The sequence below is a fragment of the Oratosquilla oratoria genome, chromosome 42, assembly GCF_046742065.1.
Source record: "Oratosquilla oratoria isolate Oo_2021 chromosome 42, ASM4674206v1, whole genome shotgun sequence".
NCBI classification, from domain to species: Eukaryota; Metazoa; Arthropoda; class Malacostraca; order Stomatopoda; family Squillidae; genus Oratosquilla; species Oratosquilla oratoria.
The window spans coordinates 36,873,593-36,900,917 of NC_134818.1; the positions used below are offsets into that span (position 1 = coordinate 36,873,593).

The 27,325-nt window shown below is 40.2% G+C and overlaps 2 protein-coding genes across 2 annotated transcripts in view; both read right to left on the bottom strand.

Moving 5' to 3' along the window:
- The window catches only part of LOC143021761 (uncharacterized), a 184,667-nt gene that overhangs the window by 100,281 nt on the left and 57,061 nt on the right, over positions 1 to 27,325 (bottom strand). The window lies entirely within an intron of this gene.
- Positions 1,291 to 25,575, bottom strand: LOC143021758 (uncharacterized). Its single transcript, XM_076179464.1, has 6 exons — positions 25,473 to 25,575; positions 17,791 to 17,907; positions 12,327 to 12,482; positions 9,766 to 9,850; positions 5,530 to 5,647; positions 1,291 to 5,194 (listed from the first exon to the last, which is right to left on the bottom strand). Exons 2-6 carry the CDS (start codon positions 17,902 to 17,904, stop codon positions 1,810 to 1,812), a joined length of 3,858 nt encoding a protein of 1,285 aa, XP_076035579.1. The 5' UTR covers positions 17,905 to 17,907; positions 25,473 to 25,575; the 3' UTR covers positions 1,291 to 1,809.

Sequence of the window (27,325 nt, forward strand, 5' to 3'; positions counted from 1 at the left end):
TGAAAATATTTTGTTACACTTATGAATATTTTACATACATACATACATATACCAAGGCTTTTTCCCCCTTCCAAGGGAGGTAGCCAAAAAGGGAAAGGCATAAAAACACTCCCACCCATTTCATCCCTAAATACACTCCACACCCCTCCCACCCTTCCTCTCATCTGAGCACCTCCTGGATGACGGGTCATCCCTGCACCCTGCCCACCGCCCTGGGTCAGAAGCAGTGTCGCAAGACGCAGCACATCCACAGCAAGGCCGCTTCATTTAATCGGCGACCCCCCCTCTCCGTCCCCCTTTGCATATAAGGAGAGGACGGGGAGAAATCCCTTCGGGCTGCGTCAAAATTTACTCACACATACTACCCCACCCCCCACCCCCGCCCATTCCTCCTCATGCAGTCACAACATCATCCATATACAACCATTCTCCACTCACCTCTGTCTTCCGTCCTCTCCCTTCCTTCCTCAACAGACATTCCCCTCTTCCCCAAAGCCCCCTTCACCCCATCCATCCACCTCATCCTAGGACGTCCCCTCATGTTCACTCCCTCCACATCTGCCTTCCATACCTCTTTTACTAGTCTTTCTTCACTCATTCTTTCCATGTGTCCAAACCATCCTAATATTCTTTTATCAACCCTCTCTCCCAAATCCTTTTTCACCCCTGTTCTCCTCCTCACCTCCTCATTTCTCACTCTATCTAGCCTAGTAACCCCCACCATACTTCTCAGACACCTCATCTCAAACACATTCAAACTCCTTCTCTCTTCTTCTCTTATGTTCCACGTTTCTGCCCCATACAGTGCTGTTGGCACAATCACTCCTTCATACAGTCTCCTCTTCGCATCCATTCCCAAATGTCTATTTCTCATTACACTCTTTAAACCACCAAGGCATTTACTCGCTTCTCTCAATCTAAATTCTACCTCCACCTTCACTCCACCTTTTCCTGCTACACTTGCACCCAAGTATCTAAAACTATCCACTTCCTCCAGTCGCTCTCCCTTAATGTTCACTTCCAGTCTACTGCCACTTTCACCCCTTGTACATCTCATCACCTTACTTTTACCCACATTTATCTTTAGCTTTCTTCTATCACATACTCTCCCAAACTCTGCCACCAGCTTCCTCAATCCCTCCTCTGACCCTGCCACAAGCGCAGTGTCGTCCGCAAACAACAGCTGGCTCACCTCCCACTTTTCTCCATTTTCTTTAACCATCCATATATCCAAAGTGTCTCCCAATCTAACAAATCCACAAAACTGTAGAAAATATGTCAAATATAATACAGATTTCATGCTCTTAGTACAAGAACATTTATTATTTAAATGATATATACAAATGAAATCCCACAGCAAAGCTTGGACTCAGTACAATTCTCCTACATCAAATGCAGGTACATAAAGTTCATAAAACACTTATGAAATGTCAATTTACAATTATAAATATGAACAACTCTTATGTTTAAAATTCTAAAGCTGCATTTACAGGAAGCGAGTCTGGGCCATTTCTTCTCAACTGTTGTGAATTTGAGAAAAAATTATTTTAGTTACAATCTTTCCTTTTTCAAATCTTCAAATGTCATTACCTTTGTGTCATATATTGAGAAACTGAATGGTGGACTGAGAGGAGTTAAACCTTTACAAATGTTAGGCTCATTGTTGAAGCATTCTTAGGGAAATCTAGAATGCTGCAAGCAAAGTTTTCTATTAAAATTTGCAGGATTTGATGAGAATCAGTTTAGACTTGCTTGGTGTAAATGCAGCCTAACAATGGCAGTAGACAACCCCCCTCTCCTTCCCCCACATCATTTTTTCATAATTTTGGACCACAAAGCTTCCTCTTCGCTGTCCTCCTCCGACTCGTCTGATTCCAGTTTTGGTATTGCAGATGGCGCTGGTGCAACTGGAATGATCTTCTGCTCAGGCGGCTCAGGTGCTGCTGGTTCAATCTTCTTTGATTTAAGTCCAAAGAGACGTTCATATTCCTCAATGCTCCCAATGACTGGGATCTCAGGAGTGGGCTGCTGCTTGGGCAGGTCTGGCACTGATGGTTTGTTGGTCTTTGTATCCTTTTCCTTTTCCTTCCTCTGGATTTTCTTCCGGACTCGACTGAGCATTTTGCTGTTTGTTACTACTTTCTGCACCTTTTCACTTTGGAGCCATCGCATGCTCCAGCTGGAACCTCCGAGGTCCAAATCCCCAACGTTCCCACCACTGGAATCTGTAGGCTCAATGACACCAATGATTTCCATGTCTTTGCCTCTCTTAGCCTCGCTTGTGGTGCTCCTTTCCACTGAGAAGTCATCAGGAAAGTCTTGAAGTTCCTCTGGTTCCAGATCCTGGAGTATGGCTTCCCCTTTTTCTTCAGGTACTTTAGTTTCTGCATCATCCTTGGCAAGGTCTTTCTTCTCTCCTGTTGAAGGGCCTTCAGTTTCTGGAGGCTCATTCTTTGCTGCATCCGTCACTGCTGATTCACTGCTTGCTGAAGCTTGATTCTCCATCAGGGCTGACTTGAGAAGCCCAACTCCTTCAAGAGCAAGAATCTCCACACTCTTTTCTTTCTTCTTCTTCTCCTTTGCCAGCCATGACTTTAGTGGAGGTTCCAGTGGGGCCTTCTCTGTCTTCACCACCCTCCTCCGTACAAGGCCAGACTCAATCCGGATGGGCTCTACATGTGCATTCCTCAGCTTCTGTAGTTCCTCCTCTTCATCTTCTTCCCTCTCTTCAGGATACTCCAGGTCTTCAGCTCCACGGTAGAAATCCTCAGGGTTGTCTACAGCAGCCATCTTAGGTTTCCTCACTTTCTCATCCTTCTGTTCTTTGTTGTCATTGGGTTGGGCTGCACTTGTGTCTTGTCCGTCAGTGGTTACTTCCTCATCATTTCCTTGATCAGTGATGACAGAAATTGGTGTACAGGGTTGTCTTTCAGCATTCACTACAAGGCCTTCAGTATCGCATACCATGGGTTGGTTCTCAGAATTCTTTGAGAGATCAAGAGCCTCTGAATCTTGCTGCACAATAGACTGTCCTCCACTGTCATTCTGCAAGGTTTCTCCTGTTGTTTCACTAGGATTTCCTTTATTTGTCACCATGCCTACAGTATCCTCTGCTTTGCTTGCTGCAGGTTCTCTCTGGTCTTCTGTATCTTTTTCATGTATAACTGGCGGTGACCTGTCTGAGGTCTCATCTCTGGTTTCTGCTTGTGCCCTATCTGTTTCTGTCACAGGGATAATGCTCTGGACCTTCTCTCCAGCTTCTGTCACAAGTTCCTGTGTGTGCTCGTCTTCTGTGTTACCGCTGTTACCCAGGTCCTCCTCCTCTTTTGACTGAGCCTCCTCTGGGCAGGCCTCACTTCCTTCTTGCTCTGCTGGGGGTGGTATGATGTCACTTCCTCCTTGTTGCATCTCGCCATCTGTAATGCTCTCTGCTTTGGCTTCACCATCTGGTTCTGTTTTGTCCATAGCTTCTTCTGCTACCTGTGGATCATCTTCTGTTTTGTTTTCTAATACTGCCTCTTTGTTTTCGTTTACTTGGTCCAGATCACAGGTCGGATCTGTGGCCATTTTGGGAGGTTCTTCATTTTCACAGGTTTTCTCATTCTCTGTTTCACTGGCAACTACATCTTTATTCTCACTCAATGTCTCCTCCTTGCCTTTGCCTTGGGCTGCCTCTTCTTCTGTGGCAACAAATTCATTTTCCAGCTCCTTCGAGATTGTGGTTTTTATTTTCTGTATATTTTTCTTACTCATGTCTTCTTCCGACACTTCTGCTACTGAGCTCATTTCAGGTGCTTCGACGGACTGTCTTTTCCCTTCTTCAGAATCACTGTCAGAGATGACCACAACTTGGTTTTCTCCCTTTGGTGCTTCAGGCTTCTTAATTCTTTTGGCCTTGCCCAGCAAGGCTAGCTCACCTGTGGTTGATTTCAAATTACTTGCAGGCAGTTCTGACCTGACAGGAGGTAAATAATCCTCCAGGACCAGAGTGTTGGTGATGCTGTGTGAGGGCTTCTTTTGGATTGCAAAACTGATGCCCACTTTCTCAAATTGATTGGTGGGCTTCAACTTGAGCCTGGATGCTACCTTTGACTCCGTCTTAGACTTCTCGTCTCCAGAGTCGATGAACTCAATGTCACATTTTTCGCCCCAGTTGTCTTCCTCATCATCCTTGTTGCTCTTAATACTGGCTCTTCCTTCCACAGTCCTCACTATGCCTTGACTCATTACCCTGGATGGCAGTTTGCCTCCCCGCCTGGGATAGCTCCTTCTCCCTCGACTTCCGTAACTCCCAGACCTGCTCCGTTGCCGCTGCCTCCTCGGCCCAGGAGAGGGACTCCTGCTACAGCTTTGGCTGCTCCTACTGCTGTAACTGTCAGATCTGCTACTATGACTATAGCTGTAGCTCCTCTTTCTGCTCCCTGTCCTGCTATCATAACTGAAATCACTCCCACTGGAGATGTCACTTGGACTGCAAGAACCTTCCTCATGTTCTTCCTCGCTATCAATCTCTCCCTCTTCCTTTTCTGAATCTACAGCTTCACCTTCTTCAGTTGGTTCCTTGGGTTCACCAGTTACTCCATCTGGATGCATCTTCTCGGCATTTTTCTCCTTTGCCATCTGTTCCTCCATTAGTTCTCTTGCCTTCTCCTGTTCCTCCTCCTCCTCGGAGTTGCGACGTCTCCGATATGTTCTGTTTTGTTTTGCCTTCTTCATGCGTTCCTCAAATTCGCGTCTTGTGATCTTCTTCCTCTTCTTGGGGACCTCCTCTTTCATTTCTTTCTTCCTCCCTTCATCTCTTGACTCATGCCGTCTGTACTCACTTCTCCGCTTCCTCCTCCTCCTGCTGGCATCCCTACTAGATTCTCCTACGTTTTGCTGTCGAGGCTTCTCATCTTGAGGTACATCCTTCTTACTCCTCTTGGATTCATTCAAGTCTTCTTCCTCCATCTTTCTCTTGGCCTCTGCCAACATCTTCTTCCTCTCCTCTGCTATCACTTCCTCCTCGAGAGCCTTGACTTCTTCAGGTGTCCTGGCTTCATTGGTTCCTTGTCGCTCCAACATGGTTTTGATGATCTTGGCCCTCATCTCCAGTTCCAGGATATCCAAAGAAGTCTTCCCATCCTTCTTCCCATCCTTAAGGCTTTCAGGATCATTCTCAGCATCTTTGGCTGCCTTTTCCCCATTCCTTTTACTGTGAAAAGCAAGAGATGAGACTTACCATTGTATATCAGCAGCTGGATGAAAATATAATCCAAGCCACCACTATAAATGAATTCAAGGCAATAAAAATTATACTAGCTGTCTTAAGTTGGAGGGGCCAGGGATGGCACCTCATCCACAAAGATTTAAGATAAAAAGGCAAACAAATGAGTGTTAGACGGATGAAGGATGGGTGCATTGGCTGGCAGGCTACCTCCCTTATATAAGTTGGGGCCACAGCTGAATTTTATTGAAGTTCGGGTTACACAGGTAAATCAACTGAAGAAATACCTAAACCTGGGAACATGCAGATGGAGTCTGCCTTACCTCTTGACTGCTCCTTCCTCTTTCCCATTCTTTTCCTGTTCCATCTTTATTTTCTCTGTCTTCTCTGTTAAATCTTCATCTTCCTCCTCCTCCTCTGAAGAATCTTCCAGAACTTCTCCTATTAAAAAGAAAAACGAGTGTATTCAGTAATAATAATAATAATCTAGCTATATATACCAAGGGCTTTTTCTCCCTTATAAGGGAAGCAGCCAAGTCAAAAGGAATATACCCACTCCACTTCCATCCACCACCCTTTCCTCCCTCTCATGTTAGCTCCTCCTGCCCTAGGTCTGAGGTAACGTAGCAAGACACATCACATCCACAGCAAGGCCGCTTCATTTAATCGGTGACCCTTCTCTTCGTCACCTCATACAGAAAAAGAGAAGATAGGGCAAAATCTCTTTGGGTTCCATCAAATTATCATTCACACATAACCACTCCCTACTGCCCCCCCATCCCCTCCTTGCATCACAGAATCATTATACACAGCCATTCTCCACTCAACCATATCTCCTGCTTTCTCTTTTACTCAACAGACATTCCCCTTTTGCGTAACACCCCTTTCACTCCATCCATCCATCCATTATTATTATAATAATAATGAATTATTATAGATTATAATCTGTCTATATGCCAAGGGCTTTCTCACCTTTATAAGGGAGGTAGCCAAGTTAAAAGGCATATATCTACTACCAACCATTCCATTTCCATTCACCCTTTTCCTTGGTATATTATTATATTATCATATACATACATATACCAAAGGCTCTTTCCCCCTTACTAGGGAGGTAGCCAAAAAACAGAGGCATAGAAACCATTCCCACCCATTCCATCCCTTACATACTCCACTCCCCTCTACCCTCTTCCCTCCCTCCCATCTTGGCACCTCCTGGGTGATGGATCATCCCTGCATCTTGTCCATTGCCCTGGGTCAGCAGTGCAGCAAGACACAGCACATCCACAGCAAATCCGCTTCATTTAATTGGCAACCCCCCTCTCTGTTCTCTCATGCAGAAAAGGAGAAAATGGGGAGAAATCCCTTCGGGCTGAGTCAATTTATTTCTCATACATACTCTCTCACCCCCCATCCCCCACCCACTACCCCTCATGCATCACAGCATCATCCATACACAACCACTCTCCATTCACCTCTATCTTTTGTCCTCTCTCGTCCCTCCTCAACAGACATTCCCCTCTTCCCCAAATCCCCTTTTACCACATTCATCCATCTCATCCTAGGTCGCCCCCTCATGTTCACTCCTTCCACACCTCTTTTACTAGTCTTTCTTCACTCATTCTTTCCATGTATCCAAACCATCCCAATCCTCTCTCATCAACTCTATCTTCCAACTCCCTTTCCACCCCTGTTCTCCTCCTCACCTCCTCATTTCTCACTCTATCCAACATAGTAACCCTTATAATTCTCAGGCACCTCATCTCAAACATATTCAAACTCCTCCTCTCTTATGTTCCATATTTCTCCCCTGTACAGTGCTGTCAGCACAATCACTCCTCCATACAATCTCCTCTTAGCATCCATTCCCAAATGTCTATTTCTCATTACACTTTTTAATCCCCCAAGGCATTTACTCACTTCTCTCAATCTACATTCTACCTCCACCTCCACTCCTCCCTTCCCCGCCATATTTGCACCCAAGTATCTAAAACTATCCACTTCCTCCAGTCTCTCTCCCTTAATACTCACTTCAAGTCTGCTGCCACTCTCTCCCTTAATACTCACTTCCAGTCTGCTGCCACTCTCTCCCCTTGTACATCTCATCACCTTACTTTTACCCACATTACCAAGACAATAATAATAATAATCTATATAATAATCTCATCTATATTTCTATATACCAAGAGCTTTTTCCCCCTTATAAAGGACGTAACCAAGTTAAAGTTATGTACCTACTTCTACCTATTCCCCTCCTCTCCACCACCCTTTCCTCCCTCTCATCTTAGCTCCTCATGGATGATGGGTCTTCCCTGCATCTTGCCCACTGTCCTGGGTCAGAAACAATGTAGAAAGACACAGTACATGTATAGCAAGCCTGTTTCACTTAATCAATGACCCCCCTCTCCATCACCTCAAGCAAAAAAAGAGAAGACTGGGAGAAATCCCTTTGGGCTGTGTCAAAATATCATTCACACATAAGCACCCCCTACCCTCCGCCCCGCCCTTCCTTGCATACCAGTATCATCTATACACAGCCACTCTCCACTCATCACCATCTCTTGCCTTCTCCCTTTCTCAACAGACATTCCCCTCTTTCCCAATGCCCCTTTCATCCCAGCCATCCATCTCATCCTTGGTCATCCCCTCAACTTCAATTTCTCTACCTCTGCCTTCCACACCTCTTATAATAATCTTATCTCTATAATAATAATCTCTTATAATCTTACAATAATGCCCTTGGTATATATAATAATAATAATAATAATAATAATCTATCTATATACCAAGGGTTTCTTTCCCTTTATGAGGGCAGTAGCCAAGTTAAAATGCATGCACCCACTCCCACCCATTCCACTTCCATCTAATGCCTTTTATTTCAATAATAATAATAATAATAACAAACACAACAAGCCCCTTTTTTTCCTCTTTATAAAGAGGTGACCAAGTCAAAGCACTCCCCCCTTCACCCATTCATGACCCATTAGTTGCCCTCCTGCCACACCACTCAGGTCAAAGGCAATGCAGTGAGACAAAGCATAGTAGAAACTGTTTCACCTCCACCACTTCATCATGTGACAATCCTCCCCCCTTCTTTTATCCACACTCAATATTCTCAAATCCTCTCTCCTGCTTGCTCGACAGACATTTCTCTTACATCCAATGTCCCCTTTACTCCATCTATCCATCTCATTGTTGGTCTTCCTTTAAAATTCATTCCATCTGTATCTACTTTTCACACTATTGTGAATCATTCCTCATACATTCTTTCTATATACCCTAACCTATGGATTTTGGCGATTTGACCCAAACTTGCCCCACAGGGAGAGCCATGCACATATGGTACATGAGAGTAACCTGGACCCAAGGGCATGGGTCCCATGTAGTAAGTGCTGAAACTATCAGTTGTTTTAAGAAACGATTAGACAACTTTATGGATGGGGATGACAGGTGGTGATGGATACGGAGCTGTCTAGTGTAGGTCTCTTGCAGTCTCCTTCATTCTTATGTTCTCATGTTCTTAACCAAAGTCCAGGCTATGGGTGGATTTTTGCCTTTCTGCCTCTGGCACCCATGGCTTTGGCCTGTAGGTGTGTTATGTCTTTTGACCACACTATAAAGGATAAGACATTCCACATAGTTCTAAGGCATAGAAGCCATCAATTGGATATCTAAATATAGAACCATACACAATAATACTATTGCCTTAAATACACTATTATGCTCATTTCTATTTATTGTCAACATTTAATCTCGATTCAAAGATAGATAAAACAAGTATCATAATAAATTTAAGCATGTAGTTTACTTATGAACATTTAAAGGTAATTATGTAATACACAATCCTTGTTTAAAACTATTATTATTAAGATATGTAACAAGGAAATTAGTTCCAATGTGTCTCTATAGGGGTCTCTATTAGACCTAGGGATGCAGGGGTAGGTTCAAGGAGCATCAGTTAAGGCTCCGAGATTATCAATGTAAGATTACGGTGTGACTTGGGAGAAATAAATACCCTGAAATATGGGTTTAAACAGTTTGTCTTTCATTTGTGTACCACCACAAAAACAACATGGGGTGTCAAAGTGAATTTTTCAGGAGGCCTCGTGGCCCTCGACCTGTAGGTGAGATGGTGGCCACATTGAAACAAGTGGCCAAAATGACCTCAAAAAACCCTATTAGACAGCTCTCTTTCCAACCCTGTTCTCTGGCTCACTTTGGTGGCTGGCTGTTGCCCCTGGGGCCTCATTGGGAAGATGGTGCCCCTTACAGGCTTTGTAGTGTGGAATTTAATGAGCCATGCCCTTGGTCCAACTTGATGGCAGCAGGGTTCAAACCACCATCACCTCGACCTCTATTGCAAGGACGGACACTCTAATCTGCTCTGCCAGTGAGCATAAAAAAATCAGGTAACCATTACTATTGAGTCAGGAAGAGCAGAAATCCATTAGACATAAAGAGAGAAAGGAAGGAAGAGGAGGAGGAAAAGAAGTTAAAAAGATAAAAGATGAATTAAATAAAAAAGAACCATGCAGCAGATGACACAGTGATAGACTACCAACCATTGATGATGCAAACAATCCGCTTGTGACTCATTCCCTCCAGTTCATGTAAACAGAATTTCTTCAATTCCTTCACAGATAAACTCTGAAAAACATAAATCAAAACATTAATAATCTATCTATATACCAAGGGCTTCTTCCTCCTTATAAGGGAGGTAGCCACTCCACTCCCGTCCACCACCCTTGTTTCCCGCTCATCTTAGCTCTTGGTGGGTGAAGGGTCATCTCTGTCTTCTGCCCACTGCACAAGTCAGAAGCAATTAAAAATCTAGTGAATAAAATAGAATTAATACATACAAACATGTACCAATGGTATTTTCCCCCTTACGAGGGAGGTAGCCAAAGTCAAAGGCAAAAATCCACTCCCACCCATATCATCCCCACGTACTCCACTCACATTCACCAACATTCTCCCTCTTTTCTTGGCTCCTCCTGGATGATGGGTCATCCTTGCATCTCACCCACTGCCCTGGGTCAGATGCAATGCAGCAAGACACAGCAAGGCCACTTCACTTAATTGGTGACCCCCACCTTTCTATCCCCTCATGCAGAAAAAAAAAAAGACGGAGAATACCTTCGGGCTGCGTCAAAATATTATTCACGCATACTCCCTCACCTCCCCATCTCCTACCCACTCCCTTCCATGCATCACAGCATCATCCATACACAACCATTTTCCACTCACCCTCATCTTCTGCCTTCTCCCTTCCTCAACAGACATTACCCTCTTTCCCAATGCCCCTTTTACCCCATCCATCTCATCCTTGGTTACCCCCTCATTTTCACTTCCTCCACATCTGCCTTCCACACCTCTTTTACCAATCTTTCTTCACTCATTCTTTCCATGTGCTCAAACCATCCCAATAATCTTTCATCAACTCTATCTCCCAACTCTTTCCACTCCTGCTCTCCTCCTCACCTCCTCATTTGTCACTCTATCCAATCTAGTAACCCCTTCCATACCTCTTAGGCATTTCATCTCACACATTTAAATTCTTTCACTCTTTCTCTCTTATACTCCATGTTTCTGCCCCATACAGTGCTGTTGGCACAATCCCCTTCATATAATCTCCTCTTAGCATCCATTCCCAAATACTTATTTCTCATTACATTTTTTAATTCCCAAAGGCATTTAGTTGCTTCTCTCAACCTACATTCTACTTCCACCTCCACTCCTCCCTTTCCTGCCACATTCGCACCCAAGTATCTAAAGCTATGCAGTTCCTCCAGTCTCTCTCCCTCAATACTCACTTCTAATTTGCTGCCATCCTCTCCCCTTGTAGATCTCATCACCTTACTTTTACCCACATTTATCTTCAACTACCTTCTTTCACACACTTTTCTAAGCTACATCACTAACTTCCTTAACCACTTCAGTACGGGACTTAAATCTCGCGGGCAGCAGCCAATGCCAGCCGTATGACGTCACGTAATAATATTCGCATCATAAAATATAGTCGCCGCTTATATCGATCGTTCTCTCTTTCACCCGCGAATTTTGAAAACCACAGAGAATGGGATTCAGGGCGCATTTGGGAGAATGTAAAAACACAGGGGCGACTACAATAAATATAATCAAGACGCCGATATGGCAGCGTCGCGAATCCACTTGCTCCTCATGACGCCTACGTGTGCGGCACCGTATGGAAGGGGTTAATCCCTCCTCTGTTCCTGCTACAAGCACAGTGTTGTCAGCAAACAACAACTGACTTACTTTTCTTTAACCATCTCCCAACCCCCAGCCCATTACCCTTGAGTTTATCTCTCATACCAAATTGAACAGCCAAGGTGACATAACACATCCCTGGAATGAAATGAAACGAGTGGGTATATGCTACCTTATGACTTTGGCTACCTCACTGGTAAGGGGAGAAAAGCCCTTGGTATATAGATAGACTATCCTCTTTAACACACATTGATCTGCAGGTGGCTCCTACAGGATGCATGTCAGAGAGAATCATCCCCCCCCCCCTACTTAACTTCAAAACCCATCAACACTTTCACTTCCAGCTGGAGGTGCAGCCCTGAGGGGCTGCCACACAATCTCTAGACCAATAATAATAATAATAATATCTATTTATATACCAAGGGCTTTTTCTCCCTTACATGGGAGGTAGCCAAGTCAAAAGGCAAGTACCCACCCCCCACCCATTTCACTCCAATCCACTACCCTTTCTTCACTTTCATCTTAGCTCTTCATGGATGACATGTCATCCCTGAATCCTGCCCACTGCCCTGGGTCAGAAGCAATGCAAGAAGACACAACACATCCACAGCAAGGCTGCTTCACTTAATAAGTGACCTCCTCTTAATCCCCTCATGCAAAAAAGATGGAGAGAAGTCCCTTTAGGCTGCATAAAAAAAAAAAAAAATATATATATATATATATATATATATATATATATATATATATAATTATTATTATTATTATAATTATTAATAATAATAAAATAATTAATATTATAATAAAAATTAAAATAATAATAATAATAAATAATAATAATAACAACAACAACAACAACAACAACAACAACAAGAGTAATAATAATTTCCAAATTTACCCGGAGAACTGGTGGCAACATATTGGTCAACTTGGAGCCCTTAATTGTGGAGAAAATTTGGTTGAGGAGTTCATCTGGGTCATCAGCGAAATCAGCAAGAGGGCGAAGCTCCTTGGACAAATCCAGGTCATCATTATCACTATCAAATCCAAACTCCTGGAAAACCAAAGAGAGAGTGTACATTATGGTTTGATAATAATTGATCAGTTCTACTAGAATATGAAACCATCCATCATCTCAAGAAAAGCCTAGGATGGTGCCACACATATACACACACGAATTGACATCATCTTTCTGAAACAGGAAATTTAATGTAATAGGCCATCTGTATGCTTGCTGTCAGGCAGGGATTAATCTGCCTCCACTCCTGATCTCTACTCCAAATAGCAATGCTCTACCTTGCTCAGCCAGTGAGCAAACTAACCACACATACAGGTTATCATTATCTTAATCCCTTGCCTACTTGACAGACCTTTACTCTGGTCACTTAAGGAAACATGCATGCCTAGACTTAATGCACTTAAATCAATTGCAGGAGCAACATTTGAAAAAAAAAAAAAAAACTACAGTATATAAACAATGCATATGCTCAGTGATGAAATATGTGAGCCCGCATGTGCCCCTAATTTCACTAAGACACACCACAGCACCCTACAAACCATGAAAAACAAAGCCATAAAGACAATTACAGGCTGCACAAATACAACATCTACAGATCATTTACACCATGAAATGAAAGCCCTCAAAATCAAGGATCACCAAGACGTGAGAGGCACACCAACACAGGATACCCACTACACTACATAGCAGATCATCCACACATCCCAAGAAACATCAAGACAACACCCAAGTACTTCTATCATATACAAACACACTCTCCACAACCACCAGCATCCAGAAGCATATCAATAATCATATTGCTCACTGTTCTATCAACAACCTGGAAGACAATATATCGCTGCATGCCAGACCCCTTGATATCCATCCACCTGGCCTGAATGTGGTACAGCCACTATCCACCCCTTCTAAGCTAACAGAAGAGGCTGGACGACTGCACCCCATACTATACAACACATCATGGAAGACTGCATTGTACACAATCATGCTTCCCAACAACACAATATATATTCTATGAGAGATTTGTGGAAAAACCCCGTTCCACCCATGGTGTTCCTCAGGGAGGTGGGACTGCTTGGCCAGAGGGAATGATGACAACAACAACTGTGGCCACTGCCACGCTATTTACTTCATCTCACCAGTACTCCTTCAGTAATTAATCTCAGTATTTAGAGTGCTCATTAAAAACATCCCAACAACAGAAATAAAGTAATTAAGAATTAAATTTCTACTGTTCTGATTGTTCTTGTGGTATATAATACTGGTGCTAAATCAAGAGGCAGGGAAATCCATGTCAAAAACTATTTATCGACCTATATACAAGGGCTTTTTCACCCTTTAAGGATGAAAAAGCCCTTGTATATAGGTCGATAAATAGTTTTTGACATGGATTTCTCTGCCTCTTGATTTAGCACCAGTATTATATACCACAAAGAACAATCAGAACTGTAGAAACTTAAGGGAGGTAGCCAAGTCAAAAGACATGCACCCAATCTCACTCCCATCCACCACCCTTTCCTCATCCCTGTTCCCCAACCACTGACCTAGATCAGAAGCAATGCATCAAGACACAGTACATCCATAACAAGGCTGCTTCACTTAATCAGTGACCTCCCTCTCTGTCCCCTCATGCAGAAAATAGAGAAGATTGGGAGAAATCCCTTTGGGCTGCATCAAAATATCATTCACACATAACTACTCCCTACTCTCCCGCCACCTCTGGTGGCTGAACTGGTGCTGAACCAAAAGAGGCAGAGAAATCCATGTCAAAAACTTGTTAACAATAAACTACTTTGCTATCATAATATCACACATGACCATATATAGATGATTTCTCACTGTCAGTATTCCTACATGGATTAGGAAAACTAGAGGATTTGAGGGAAGAAGGAAACTTTGAGAGGACAATCTGGAGAAGTGTGCCCGACTGACAGGCTGAAGGCCTACCTGGGAGCAGAAGTAAGTATTCCAACATTTATTTGTTTATTCACACTGTATTACATTACAAAGGAGGAGCATACCGACAGGAGACCTTTTGATCCATATCTAGGTTGGATTAAAAAAAAAAAAAAAAAAAAAAAAAAAAAAAAAATCATATTAATAATAAATTAAAACTATAATAATGTAAAAATAACAAATAAAATACACAAATAAATGCATAGGTATAGTTGAATAACAAACAGGTAAATAGTAAATGATTATAAATTGACATATAACTAATAATAAATGAAAATCAGACAGACAAATTATAACAAAACAAAAACAAATAATATAACATAAATCATAATCATTACAGCATCTTACTTAGGTATTTATCTAAATGATTCTTAAAGCTTCGAACTGAACTACATTGCACTACCTGTGCAGGAAGTTTATTCCATTCATTAACTACACGGTTGGCAAAGTTGTTTCTACCTACTTCCAAATTGAATCTATTTCCGGACAGTTTGAGACCATTGTTTCTTGTCTGATTCTCATTCAATGTGAAAATTTGGTCACTTTTGATGTTGTCAATTCCCTTTAAAATCTTAAAGACCTGTATCAAGTCACCTCTGAGTCTACGCTTTTTTAGGGAAAACAGATTCATGTGCTTAAGTCGATTTTAGTATGATTTATTTTTGATATTTGGAATCAGTTTTGTGGCTCGCCGTTGTACTTTTTCCAGTCTGTCAATGTCTTTCATGAGATTCGGTGACCATACGGAAACAGCATATTCCAAATGTGGACAAACTAACGATTTATATAGCTTGTTAATGAGTGATGGACTTTTGAAATCAAAAGATCATGCAATCAATCCCAGAATCTTATTTGCTTTCTCAGAGGCTGAAATACACTGCTTGGATGATTTGAGGTCGTTACTGATAATTACGCCGAGATCTTTTTCACTATCCACTTTTGTTAACGAATTTCCAAATAACTTGTAATCGTACTTACTGTTATTTTTACCTATGTGCATTACCTTGCATTTACTTGTGTTAAATTTCATTAGCCACTTTTCAGACCATTGCTGTAATTGATCTAAATCTTCTTGAATATCTAATTGGTTTGAGTGATCATTTGCCACTCCGCACAGTTTTGTATCATCAGCAAATTTGGAAACAGTAGATTTTAGTCCATGGTCTATATCATTTATATATACTATGAATAGAAGTGGCCCAAGAACAGAACCCTGAGGAACTCCACTTGCAACACTTTTCCATCCAGAAGTTTTTCCATTTAAAACGACTCTCTGTTTTCGACCTTTCAACCAATTACTAGTCCAACCTAATAGGCTACCACTTATTCCATGCAAAGCTAATTTAGTAAGTAGTCTTTCGTGTGGGACGGTATCAAAAGCTTTTGCAAAGTCTAGATATATTAAATCTATATTGTTTCTTTTGTCATAATTCGAGATAACTGTGTTGTAGAATTCGAGTAAGTTAGTCACGCAAGAACGTTTCCGTCTGAAACCATGCTGGCTATCATTTATCAAACGGTTACTTTCTAAATGATATTCGATATCATCTCTGATGATAGTTTCCATTATTTTTCCTACGATCGAAGTCAAACTTATAGGCCTATAGTTATTTGGTTTCTTTTTGTCACCTTTTTTTAATATGGGAGTAACGTTAGCTAGCTTCCATTCTCTTGGGACATCTCCGGATATGATGGATTTCTTGAAAATAATTTCTAATGGAACAACAATCTCATTTTTCATTTCCTTTAAGATTCTTGGATGCCAACCGTCAGGCCCTGGTGTTTTATTAACTTTGAGTTTGTCTATACACCTTTTAATTTTTTCTTTTGTTATATTTACCGTAGTGAGTAAGTTTACCCCAGACTTTTCACAGGTTTCAGTTTGGAATTCACTTTGAGGTGTTTCGTTTATGAATACCGAGCTAAAATAATTGTTTAAGATATTACACATTCCTTCATTTGAATATTCAAGTTGACCGTCAGCAGATAATAGTGGACCAATGTGATTCCTAACAACCTTTTTATCTCTAATGTAACTATAGAATTCTTTGGGATTCTCTTTGGATTTATCAGCGATGTTCATTTCGTATTGTCGTTTTCTTTTTCTAATTGTCTTTTTTAAATCTCTCTGTATTGATACATAACTTTCATAGTCATTAGATGCACCCGAGCACTTATATTTCTTATAAGCCTGTCTCTTTTTAGCAATACTTTTTTCAGTTTCTTTGTCGAGCCACTTTGGGCGAGCCTGATTTGGGGGACGTCTGTCCTTAAAAGGAATGTAAGTTTGAATCATCTTAGTGAGTGTATTTTGAAATATTTCCCACATCTGATCTACAGGCCTTTCGTTTAATTCTGCCTCCCAATCTGTAAGCTGAAGCTCCTGACGTAGTTCTGTGAACTGAGCTTTACTGAAATCGGGTATTTTAGAAGCACAAGTATCTATTCTAAAATTGTTTAGGAGTTTGAATCTGACTAAGTTGTGATCGCTATTTGCAACAGATTCACCGACTTCTACATCAGTTACCATGCTTTCGCGGCTAGTGATCAATAAATCGAGTAAGTTTCCATATCTTGTGGGCTCTTTTACATGCTGAATTAAGTAATTGTCACCAAGAAAATCAATCAAGTGACTACCTATATGGCCATGTTCAAGGGTCATCCAATCAATGTCAGTAAAATTGAAATCACCCATTATCAATAAATCCCGGTTGCAGAAACTAGACAGTTCTTGAAATAACAGTTTGTCGTCTGCTAATGATAATGTCTTTGGCCTATATATTACACCTATATTCATTTTTTGTCCATTTGTTTGGGTTAACTCAACCCACAAACTGTCATATGCATCCTGTTTCACTTTCTCTAAAACACAAGCATGAACATTGTTTTTAATGTACAATAGAACACCCCCACCTTTCTTGTGGTTTTTATCCTGATGAAAGTGTTTAAATCCCACAATATTAAATTCAGCTTCGAACTCTGTACCATTTAACCATGTCTCAGTTATTCCTATCATATCGAGATTTTCGCTTTTGACATACGCCTGTATTTATTGAAATTTGTTCCTAATACTACGAGCATTAAAGTACATAGTTTTAAGAAACTCGTGATTATTTCTTTTTGACACATTTTGAATTTCAATATCATGTCTTATATTATCATTTTGTTTTTTATCTATGCCTTGCTCTATATTATTATTATTTGGTCCTTCATTGACATTCAATGCCTCATTAACATTTCTCCTATCAAAATGAACATTTCCCCCATCACGGACATCTGGTCGATTACGGTCATCTGATCTATTTTGTACATTTTGTCCCCCTACATTCACTATATGAAAAGATAAATCTAATGGTAATTTACAAAAGAAACAAAACATCATTTCTCATACCTCCTTTTTCTTTCTCTTATGTTTCTTTTTCTTCCTTTCCTTTTTGTTTTTCTTAGTCTTCTTTTCTTTCATCTTTTTTACCTTGATAGGCAGTTCAGGAACTGGGGTGACCATGGTCTGAAATGAATAAATAAATAAATAAATAAAATAAAATAAATAAATAAAAATAAATAAATACATACTAAGGGCTTCTTCCCCCTTACAAGGGAGGTAGCCAAACTCAAAGGAATAAATTCACTCCCACCCATTTCATCCCAATATACACTGGTCACATACACCATCCCTTTTTTCTTGGCTTCTTCTGGATGACGGGTCATCCCTACATCTTGCCCATTGCCCTGGGTCAGAAGTAATGCAGCGAGACACAGTACATCCACAGCAAGTTTGCTTCATTTAATTGGCAACCCCCCCTCTCCGTCCCCTTGTGCAGAAAAAGAGAAGGGGAGAAATCTTCAGGCTGAATCAAAATACCATTCACACATATTCCTTCACCCCCCCATCCCTCACCCACTCCCATGCATCACATCATCATCTATACACAACCATTCTCCACTCACCCCTATCTTTTGTCTTCTCCCTTCCTTCCTTAACAGGTATTCCCCTCTTTCCCAGTGACCCTTTTACCCCATCCATTTCATCCTTGGTCACTCCCTCCACCTCTGCCTTCCACACCTCTTTTACTAATCTTTCTTCACTCATTCTTTCCATGTGTCCAAACCATCCCAATACTCTTTCATCAACCCTATCTCTCAACTCCCTTTCCACCCCCACTCTCTTCGTTTCTCACTCTATCCTACCTAGTAACCCCTACCATACTTCTTGGGTATGGGTATTTCATCTCAAACACATTTAAACTTTTCTTTTCCTATGTTCCATGTTTCTGCCCCATACAGTGCTGTCAGCACAATAACCCCTTCATACAATCTCTTCTTAGTATACATTCCCAAATGTCTATTTCTCATTACACTTTTTAACCCCCAAGGCATTTACTCGCTTCTCTCAATCTACATTCTACCTCCACCTCCACTCCTTCGTTTCCCCTCCACATTTGCACCCAAGTACTTAAAGCTATCCTTTTCCTGCAGTCTTTCTCTTTTAATACTCACTTCCAATTTGCTGGTACATGTAGGTTTTTGGATAGTAGTCACACTCACTATCTATGGTATATGTATTGCTTTTATGATGTTTCCCAAATTTTTCCAATCCTAGCACCCCCTGTAGTCAGGTCTAAGCAGTCCAGTACCCCTGAACTAACATCTTATTGCTAGAATGATAAAGGAAAATGCTTGTATGCATCTCTTCCCAGCAACCCCTATAATTTATTTCAGCACCACAGGTTGGGAAATGCTGTCTTATGAGATCTATTTTTCCTTAGAAAATAGGTCTCAAAAATAAATTGTCAGTAACTATTAATAATAATAACCATGGTACACATGGGCAAGGAACTTGTGGTTCACACCATAGCAGGTTAAACTTGGCAGCATTAAATAAGGAAATTTCCTGTCCCTCAAATTGTTTCAATAAAAATCCAGGATGACATCGATTTCTTAATCTCTTCAATACTAGTCAAATTCTTGTGGGAAGCATCAGCTGCCTGATGTATGATGATTCTATGATGCATTTCAATACTAGCATTATAAAATATAAAGTTATAGCTGTTTTACTCGATCTCTTTCACTCTGAATATTAATAACCACAGAAAATATGATCAAGCCAGTTCACAGAATATTGGGGTCACTCAGCTACAACTACAAAATAAATATACAGTCGTACCTCGGTACTCGACCATAATCCGTTCTGAGGTGGTGGTCGAGCACCGATTTGTTCGAACACCGAAACCAATTTTCCCCTTATCACTGTCTTTCTTTGGACCCATTATTAAGGGCTAGAGCAACACGAAAAAGTTTAAATCTGGGAAGAAATACTCGAACAAACTGCGTACGTCTTACTCCGCTGGCGGTCTGAGTCGAACTGACGCTTACCCGCTGTTCGAGCTAGTCGAGTACCGAAAATCTGTTCGAGGTCCGATGCATTTTCTACTCGAATTTTTTGGTCGAGCACCGATTTGGTCGAGTATAGAGGCGGTCGAGTACCGAGGTACGACTGTAATCACTATGCCGATGCAGGCATCTTCATACAGTATACCCACTCTCTCCTCATGATGCTTATGTAGGTGTCATCATGTGGAAGGGGTTAATAACATTCAATGATTTTGTAAGATACTGGAGCACAACTACTGCATATAAAAACTATCTAAAAATAATGTGTTGACATCTCGAAACAATGTATCAACACCTGTAAGAATAACAAAAATGGTAGTCTTTCACAGTGAAACTTGGTAGTGCCAAATTATGTTGGGAAAGCTAATGCATTTTTAATGGTGCTTGAACCTTAAAACAATGGTTATAAAAGAAAACAAATGTAAAGGCAAAGTAGTTCAGTAAAAATAATAATGATAAACATCATGCTCACTGGGAAAAGTGGTCAATCTCCTGGGATCATTAGATGTGACAAAAGCTTCAGGACCTGGCAGGATCTCAAACTGGATACTTAAAGAATGTAGGGAACAACTAATGGACAAGATCTAGTCTTATTATGTGTTTACTGAAAGAAGGCATTGTGCTACTTGATTGGAAAAGGGCACATATAGTGCTAATTCACAATGGTGGAAACAAGGAAACATCACTAAATTATAGGCCAGTATCACTAACCAGCACAATAGTGAAATCACGTGAAAGGATTGTGAAAGATCGATGGACCAAGTATCTTGAAAAGATGAATATTCTGTCAGTCAGTCTAATTTCAGATCTGGAAGGTCATGTGTGTCAAACCTTTTAAGCTTTTACTCGAGAGTGATTGATGCGCTGCAAGAGAGAGAGAGGGGTGGGTGGATTGTGTGTACCTGGACCTAGAGAAGGTATTTGATGAAGTACCTCACAGTCGACTCGTGGAAATTGGAGTATGTTGGAGGACTGAAAGGCAAACTATTAGAATGGATTAAAGACTTTATGAAGGAAAGATACATGAGGACAGTAGTAAAGGACAAGATGTCAAGCTGGAGAGCAGTAATGAGTGGAGTACCACAAGATTTTGTGCTGGCATCAATAATGTTTCTTGTCTATGTTAATGATATGACGGAAGGAGAAACAAGCTATGCCAACATATTTGCAGATGATACAAAAATCATGAGAAGAGTGAAAAATAAGGATGGTAGAATATTACAAAAAGATCTAGATACTATTTTTACATGGAACCAAGAATGGGAAATTAAGTTCAATACCAAAATATGCAAAGTACTGGAAATTGGCAATAGTGGCAAAAGGCTATCCTTAAACTATTCCTTGGGAAGTGAACACATTACAAAAGCAAAAGAGGAGAAAGACTTGCGAGTGTTGATAAAAGACAACCTGTCATCTGAGAGACAGAAGGATTGTTGAAGAGAAAACGGTGACATGATTACAGTGTTCAGATCACTAAAGGGGACAGATTGCATTGATAGAAGAGATCTCCTGATTAAAGATGGGAGGGCTTTAAGAGGTTATAAAAGTAAATTAAGAAGGCTCACATGTCAAAAGGGTGTGAAAAATACAGTTTTCCATATAGATATATATGTGGAATAATTTAGGTGATATAGCCCAAGCTCAATCAAATCAAATGAAATCAGCCATCCTGAGTCCACTGCTGAACAAAGGCCTCTTTCACAGCATTCCATGACTCACATGACCATGCCAACCCCTGCCACATCACTCCTGCAAACTTCTCTATCTTTTCTCTCCACCTTTAGTCTGGCCTCCCTCTTCCATGCTTCCCATCTTGTGGCATCCACTCAGTAACACACTTGCTCCATTGCTCATCAGTTGTTCGCGCTAACTTACCTGCCCAATTCCACTTCCTCTCTTTTACTGCATCCACAATATCTTTCACTCTAGTCTGTGTTTAAGTTATGACTCTATGCACCACTACCATTGGGCTTCTCTGGCCTGTCATCCTTTTCTTCCATTTTGCTTCAATACTCACTATTTACGCTGTAATTTAACCATCTCGGGTATCCACTAGCACTCCCCTTCCCATTTAACACAACCTAGGCATCCTGCTAATGCGACACTGTTGAGACGTTCCACTTTTAACTTGTTTCTCAGGTGCTCAAATTTTACATGTTGTTAGTCTGGAGGTTTGCTTGTATTTACCTAGTTGTATACGGGAAGGGGAGCTATGCTCGTGGTGATCCGTTTTTGTATCTTACAAGAACAAGTTTGTTCTTAAATTCTTGTATAGTGTTTGCACACACTATTTTTTCATGCAATTTGTTCCATATATCTATCACTCTGTGTGGGAAGCTGTTCTTTTTAAGTCTCTTCTGTAGTTATCATTTTTGAGTTTCATTGCATGTCTCTATCAAGGTGTTCTTTTCCTTTCATAATTCTGTAGATGGTTAGTAGGTCCCCTCATTCTCTTCTTTGTTCCAGGGTTGGCAATTCCAGTTCAGCCAGTCTTTGTTCATATGTCAGGTTTGAAAGTGTTGGGGCCATCTTTGTCATTGCTCTTTGTATTCTTTCTAATTTTCTTATATTCTTTTTTGTACTGGGTGACCATATCAGTGCTGCATATTCCAGTTTTGGCCTTATCAGTGTTTGTAATATTTTCTTAATCATTTCCTTATCCAGGTATTTAAAGGCCACCTTTATTGATCTCAACAAATTGTATGTTTCTCCAACTATTTTATTTATATGTTTATCTGGTGACATGTCTTTGGTGATGATTACTCCTAGGTCCATTTCAGAATCTACTTTCTTTACTTCTTTTCCGTCAATTTTATACTGTCCTGATATTCTCTTCTTGCCTTTTCCAAATTCAATTATACTGTACTTTTTAATGTTGAATTCTACCTCCTACTCTTGCTCCACTCTGAGACTTTGTTCTGATCACTTTGTAATGAGTCACAGTCTATTTCGGAGTTTATTCTCTTTAATAATTTTGCGTCATCCACAAAGCAGTTCATGTAACTTTCGATGCCTTCGTCCATGTCATTTACATATATAGCAAACATTATCGGAGCTAGTACTGACCCCTGTGGGATGCCACTACTCATTTCTTCCTATTTTGAATATTTATCTCTGAGCACCACTCTCATTTTTCTTCCATGTAGGAAGTCCTCCATCCAAACCAATTCAATAGTTTTCCATGTATGCCTCCTATTGTTTCCAGTTTATATAAAGATTTTCTGTGTGGTACCTTATCAAATGCCTTTTGTAAGTCCAGGAAGGCACAGTCTGCCCAGCCATCCCTTTCTTGCAATATATCTATCGATCTTGAATAGAAACAAATTAAATTAGTGGTACATGATCTTCCTTGTCTGAATCCAAATTGCCTCGGGTTCAGTATATTATTCTCCTCCAGATATTTTGTCCATCTATCTTTGATGGCAGAAATCAATAACAGAAAAAGTTGCCAAGAACAATACACAAATGAAAGGAGACACCATCTTTGTTTTGATGGATTCAGATGTCAAAGACGACAATGGCTATGAATTATAGAATTATAGGTACCACATTACTAAATGCAGGTTAGATTAGGTAGGTTAGGTTAGAATAGATTAATTTATTATACTTTAATTTCTGTGACCTCCACATCTATCAAAACAAATATGGCATCTCAAGCAACTAAATCAGCTCTGTTCATTGGTGTATCACTTTTAACAACTTTTTCTGTTATTGAATTCCACCAAGAAAAACATATATCATGATGTATAATATTCTACATAATTAATATTCAATTTTCTAATGCTAAATCATGTAGGTGTGCATGTCTAAAGATTTAACAAATCTACCCTCTTTTATAGTCATCTGGAACCTGCATACCGGCAAGTGGAAGAAGTTGGTAGAAGGCAGGGTTCGTAATGGGACAAGTTGGTATTAGGCGCGGATCCAAGAATGTTATTTGGGAGGGGGGGGGGGGCGAACCAATAAGCGATAACCAATACTTGAAACACGCCGATATTTTAACCCCAAGAATAATGCTGTTGGCTTGGAGATTGGTCCAGAAACCTAAGTCTGTTTTGCTCATAATTGAATGTAAAATCATATATAATTCACAAATATAATTCAAATCATAAATTCGCACTAAAAAGTGTTTATCCAAGGAGAATCAAACTCGAGATGAGTGTACCATACTCGGGGTGTTGGGGGGGACCCCTGGGCACCCCCTTGTATCCGCGCCTGGTTGGTAGCTGGATGACTTAACCAGTAATCCCCCCCAGTGTGTAAACCTTGCATATGGGAAGGGAAAATAAAAATATGGTAAAATTTTAGTTGTCCACACCTACGTGATATAGCAATAGAAAATAAATTAATAATTTTGTAAATTGTAATAGATCAACATAATATGCCATGTTTGTTTTGATAGGTGTTGAGGTCGAAGAAATGAAAGGATGATAAATTAGGCTATTCTAACCTGACCTAACCTAACTTAACCTAATCTACCTAACCTAACCAATATTTAGTAATTTGGTACCTAAAATTCTAAAGATCACCTGGGCCATCATTGTCACAGATGCAGAAGGCCTGATTGTTATTGTACCTCGGGCAATTAACAGATGATGGCAGAACCCCGTGTTCTCTCATAAAGTCCAAGGAAGCCCTATTGTCTTTGTAACAGCGCTTATTAATGTCACCTGGAGTTGGAGAACACCTGGTCCACAACGTGAAAGCTGTCATCTGATAGTGATTGGACTGGCATGGCATCCATACCATATCCTAGTGTCTTCATTCATTAGTAAATTTGCATGTAGCAAGGTTTTTTGTTTTTTATTTCCGCCAAGAAAATCGCATATTACGTTCATGTATTATAATTTAGAAAATTAATATCTAATTTTCTAATGACATATGGCATAGGTGTGCACAACTAAAATAATACCAAAAATACATACCAATTGCCTGGTAAGTTTTACAGATGACAGTGAAAATACAGGATCAACCTAAAATCACTACACAGTGCAAATAGAATTGTCCAACAACAAAGTTTGGAAGAACTAGAAAATTATGGATCTCCCTATTTTAAGTATTTAGCATTCAATTCCCTGAAATGCATAAATATTAAATTTTATAAAAATATGATTTCCATTGGTATTCAAGTCTTATTATAAGACTTGAATACCAAGACTTATATAAAACTAAAAAGTTGCCAATAGACTAGTACATCTTAGATTTACACTTACGCTTGCACCCAAAGTTTAATGGATTCTAGAAACTGAAAATGCTATGCCCTATCCAATTACTTGATTATATTTGCTTAAATAAACACTGACTGTTGTGGATGTTATAATTTCTTGTAATAGTTACAGTAATACTCTTATACTGTAATAGCTTAATTTGATTTTATTCCAGTATAAAATAATTTTCAAGCAATTCAAGCCATGACCAACACAAAGGAAATAATCACCATATGTAAAGGATGTAGACTAAGTCACAGGTAACAATATAATATCATGCTAGGGATAACTGAAAAAAGCCAAATAAGTAGCTTATTTCCATTGTATGATTGGGGTCCCTTATTGTAGTATAGTTACTTATACCGATAGGTCTTCTATAAACTACAAATATATTATTAACACCATTAGTAATTATTATTTTCTATTTATGCGCTCCAAATTATACAAAATTTAGCAAATAAAGTATCAACAATACCTTTACAATACTGTCAAACGATGTGTATACTGTATGTTGTTTTGTTTACAGTAAACTTGATAAACGAAGGTGGAAACTTCGATGGATGAAAATGGAACTGTCGTATATGAAAACAAAGATTGAGAAATGAGTATTTCTTTTACAATTGCATATAAGAATTACATTTTTCTAGATCAGGAAAGAAAAATTTTAATTTTCTATACAAAAAATGCCAATGTTAAAGTTAAGATGTCTGTATTGAATGTGTTTATATTTCTTTATAGTCAAGCCTTTTTAAAGGGGGAGTTTTCTTTGTCTCAGTGTTCTTTATGATTTACATGCTCTTCCCCCCCCCCCCACTGTGTGTGTGTCGGACTTGTGATCAACAGCTATTTCCCTCCCGAAAGAGAGCTCAGAGCTCGTATATGACCGATCTATGGGTAATGCTGTGACCTTACACGTACACACACCCAACTCCCCGCCCACGAGAGTTGGAATAACAACCCACAGCGCAGCGATACTGAAATTATTTCAAACACACACACACACACACACACACACACACACACACACACACACACACACACACACACACACACACACACACACACACACACACACACACACACACACACACACACACGGAAAGAAAATCAAGAAAGACAGCTATAGAAGAGATCTGAAAAAGAACAGCTTTCCTCACAGAGTAATACGTAGATAATTGGAACAAGTTAGATGAGAAAGTGGTGTGTGCGAAAACAATACATAAATCTAAAAATAGTTTAGATAAAATGAGATATGAAGACGGGACCTCACAAGCGTAGCTCCCCTTCCCGTAAAATACAACTAGGTAAATACAACTAGGTAAATGCACACACACACACACACACACACACACACACACACACACACACACACACACACACACACACACACACACACACACACACACACACACACACACACACACACACACACACACACACACACACACACACACACACATACACACTTCAACGAACGGACGGCTTAGAAGACGCTCTGAAGAAAATTGAAGTTTTGTGGATCCCAACGCAAAGAGAAGTGCCTCTTGTATTTACAGGGTGGGGGGAAATTGCTCGTGGGGTAGTAGGAAAGTAGGGAAAGAGGAGAAGGGGAGGGATTACTGAGGGAAATGGAAGGAAATGAGGAAGGAGTAGACTTGGCCCAGGCAGACAGGCGAAAGGCAAACAAACGGCCCCCCGACGACGATGAAATGTCTAATAAAGATGTAAAGATTAGAAGTATAGATAAGAGCAATACAGTAGAAAGTGATGAGAATATTTTCCAGGGATTTAAAGAGGGTGGGGGGGGGGACACAAACCCCCCCGACTGACAAGACTAGAAGAGAAGGTCGATAAGATGATCGAGGACTTGGAGCGTAGGTTCGGTCATGTTAACAATATTCTACAAAGGGTTGAAAAATTGGAAGAACTAGAGAAGGCGAACAAAAACTTAACTGATGAAATAGAAAACCTGAAAAGACAGTTAAAAGAAGTAAAGGTGGAGAATGAGGAATTGAAGAGGAATAGTAAAGAAAACAGAGAGGGATGGAAGTCGATAAAAGAAAACAGTAAAGTTGCATTTACTGATATAATTAAACAGCAAATGAGAGAACAAACTGAAGACTCAGTTATTAAAGTGATGAGACAGAAGGAGAATATAGTAAGAGACTTAGCCGACAAAAAGAAATGTATAATTATATTAGGAATGGAAGAGAAACATAACCCAGATAGAACCTCAAGAACCAATGATGAAAAGGAAAAAGTAAGCAGTTTACTAAAATTAGTTCAGGAAGATGAACCAGAAATTATGAAGGAAATTGAAGAAAAATT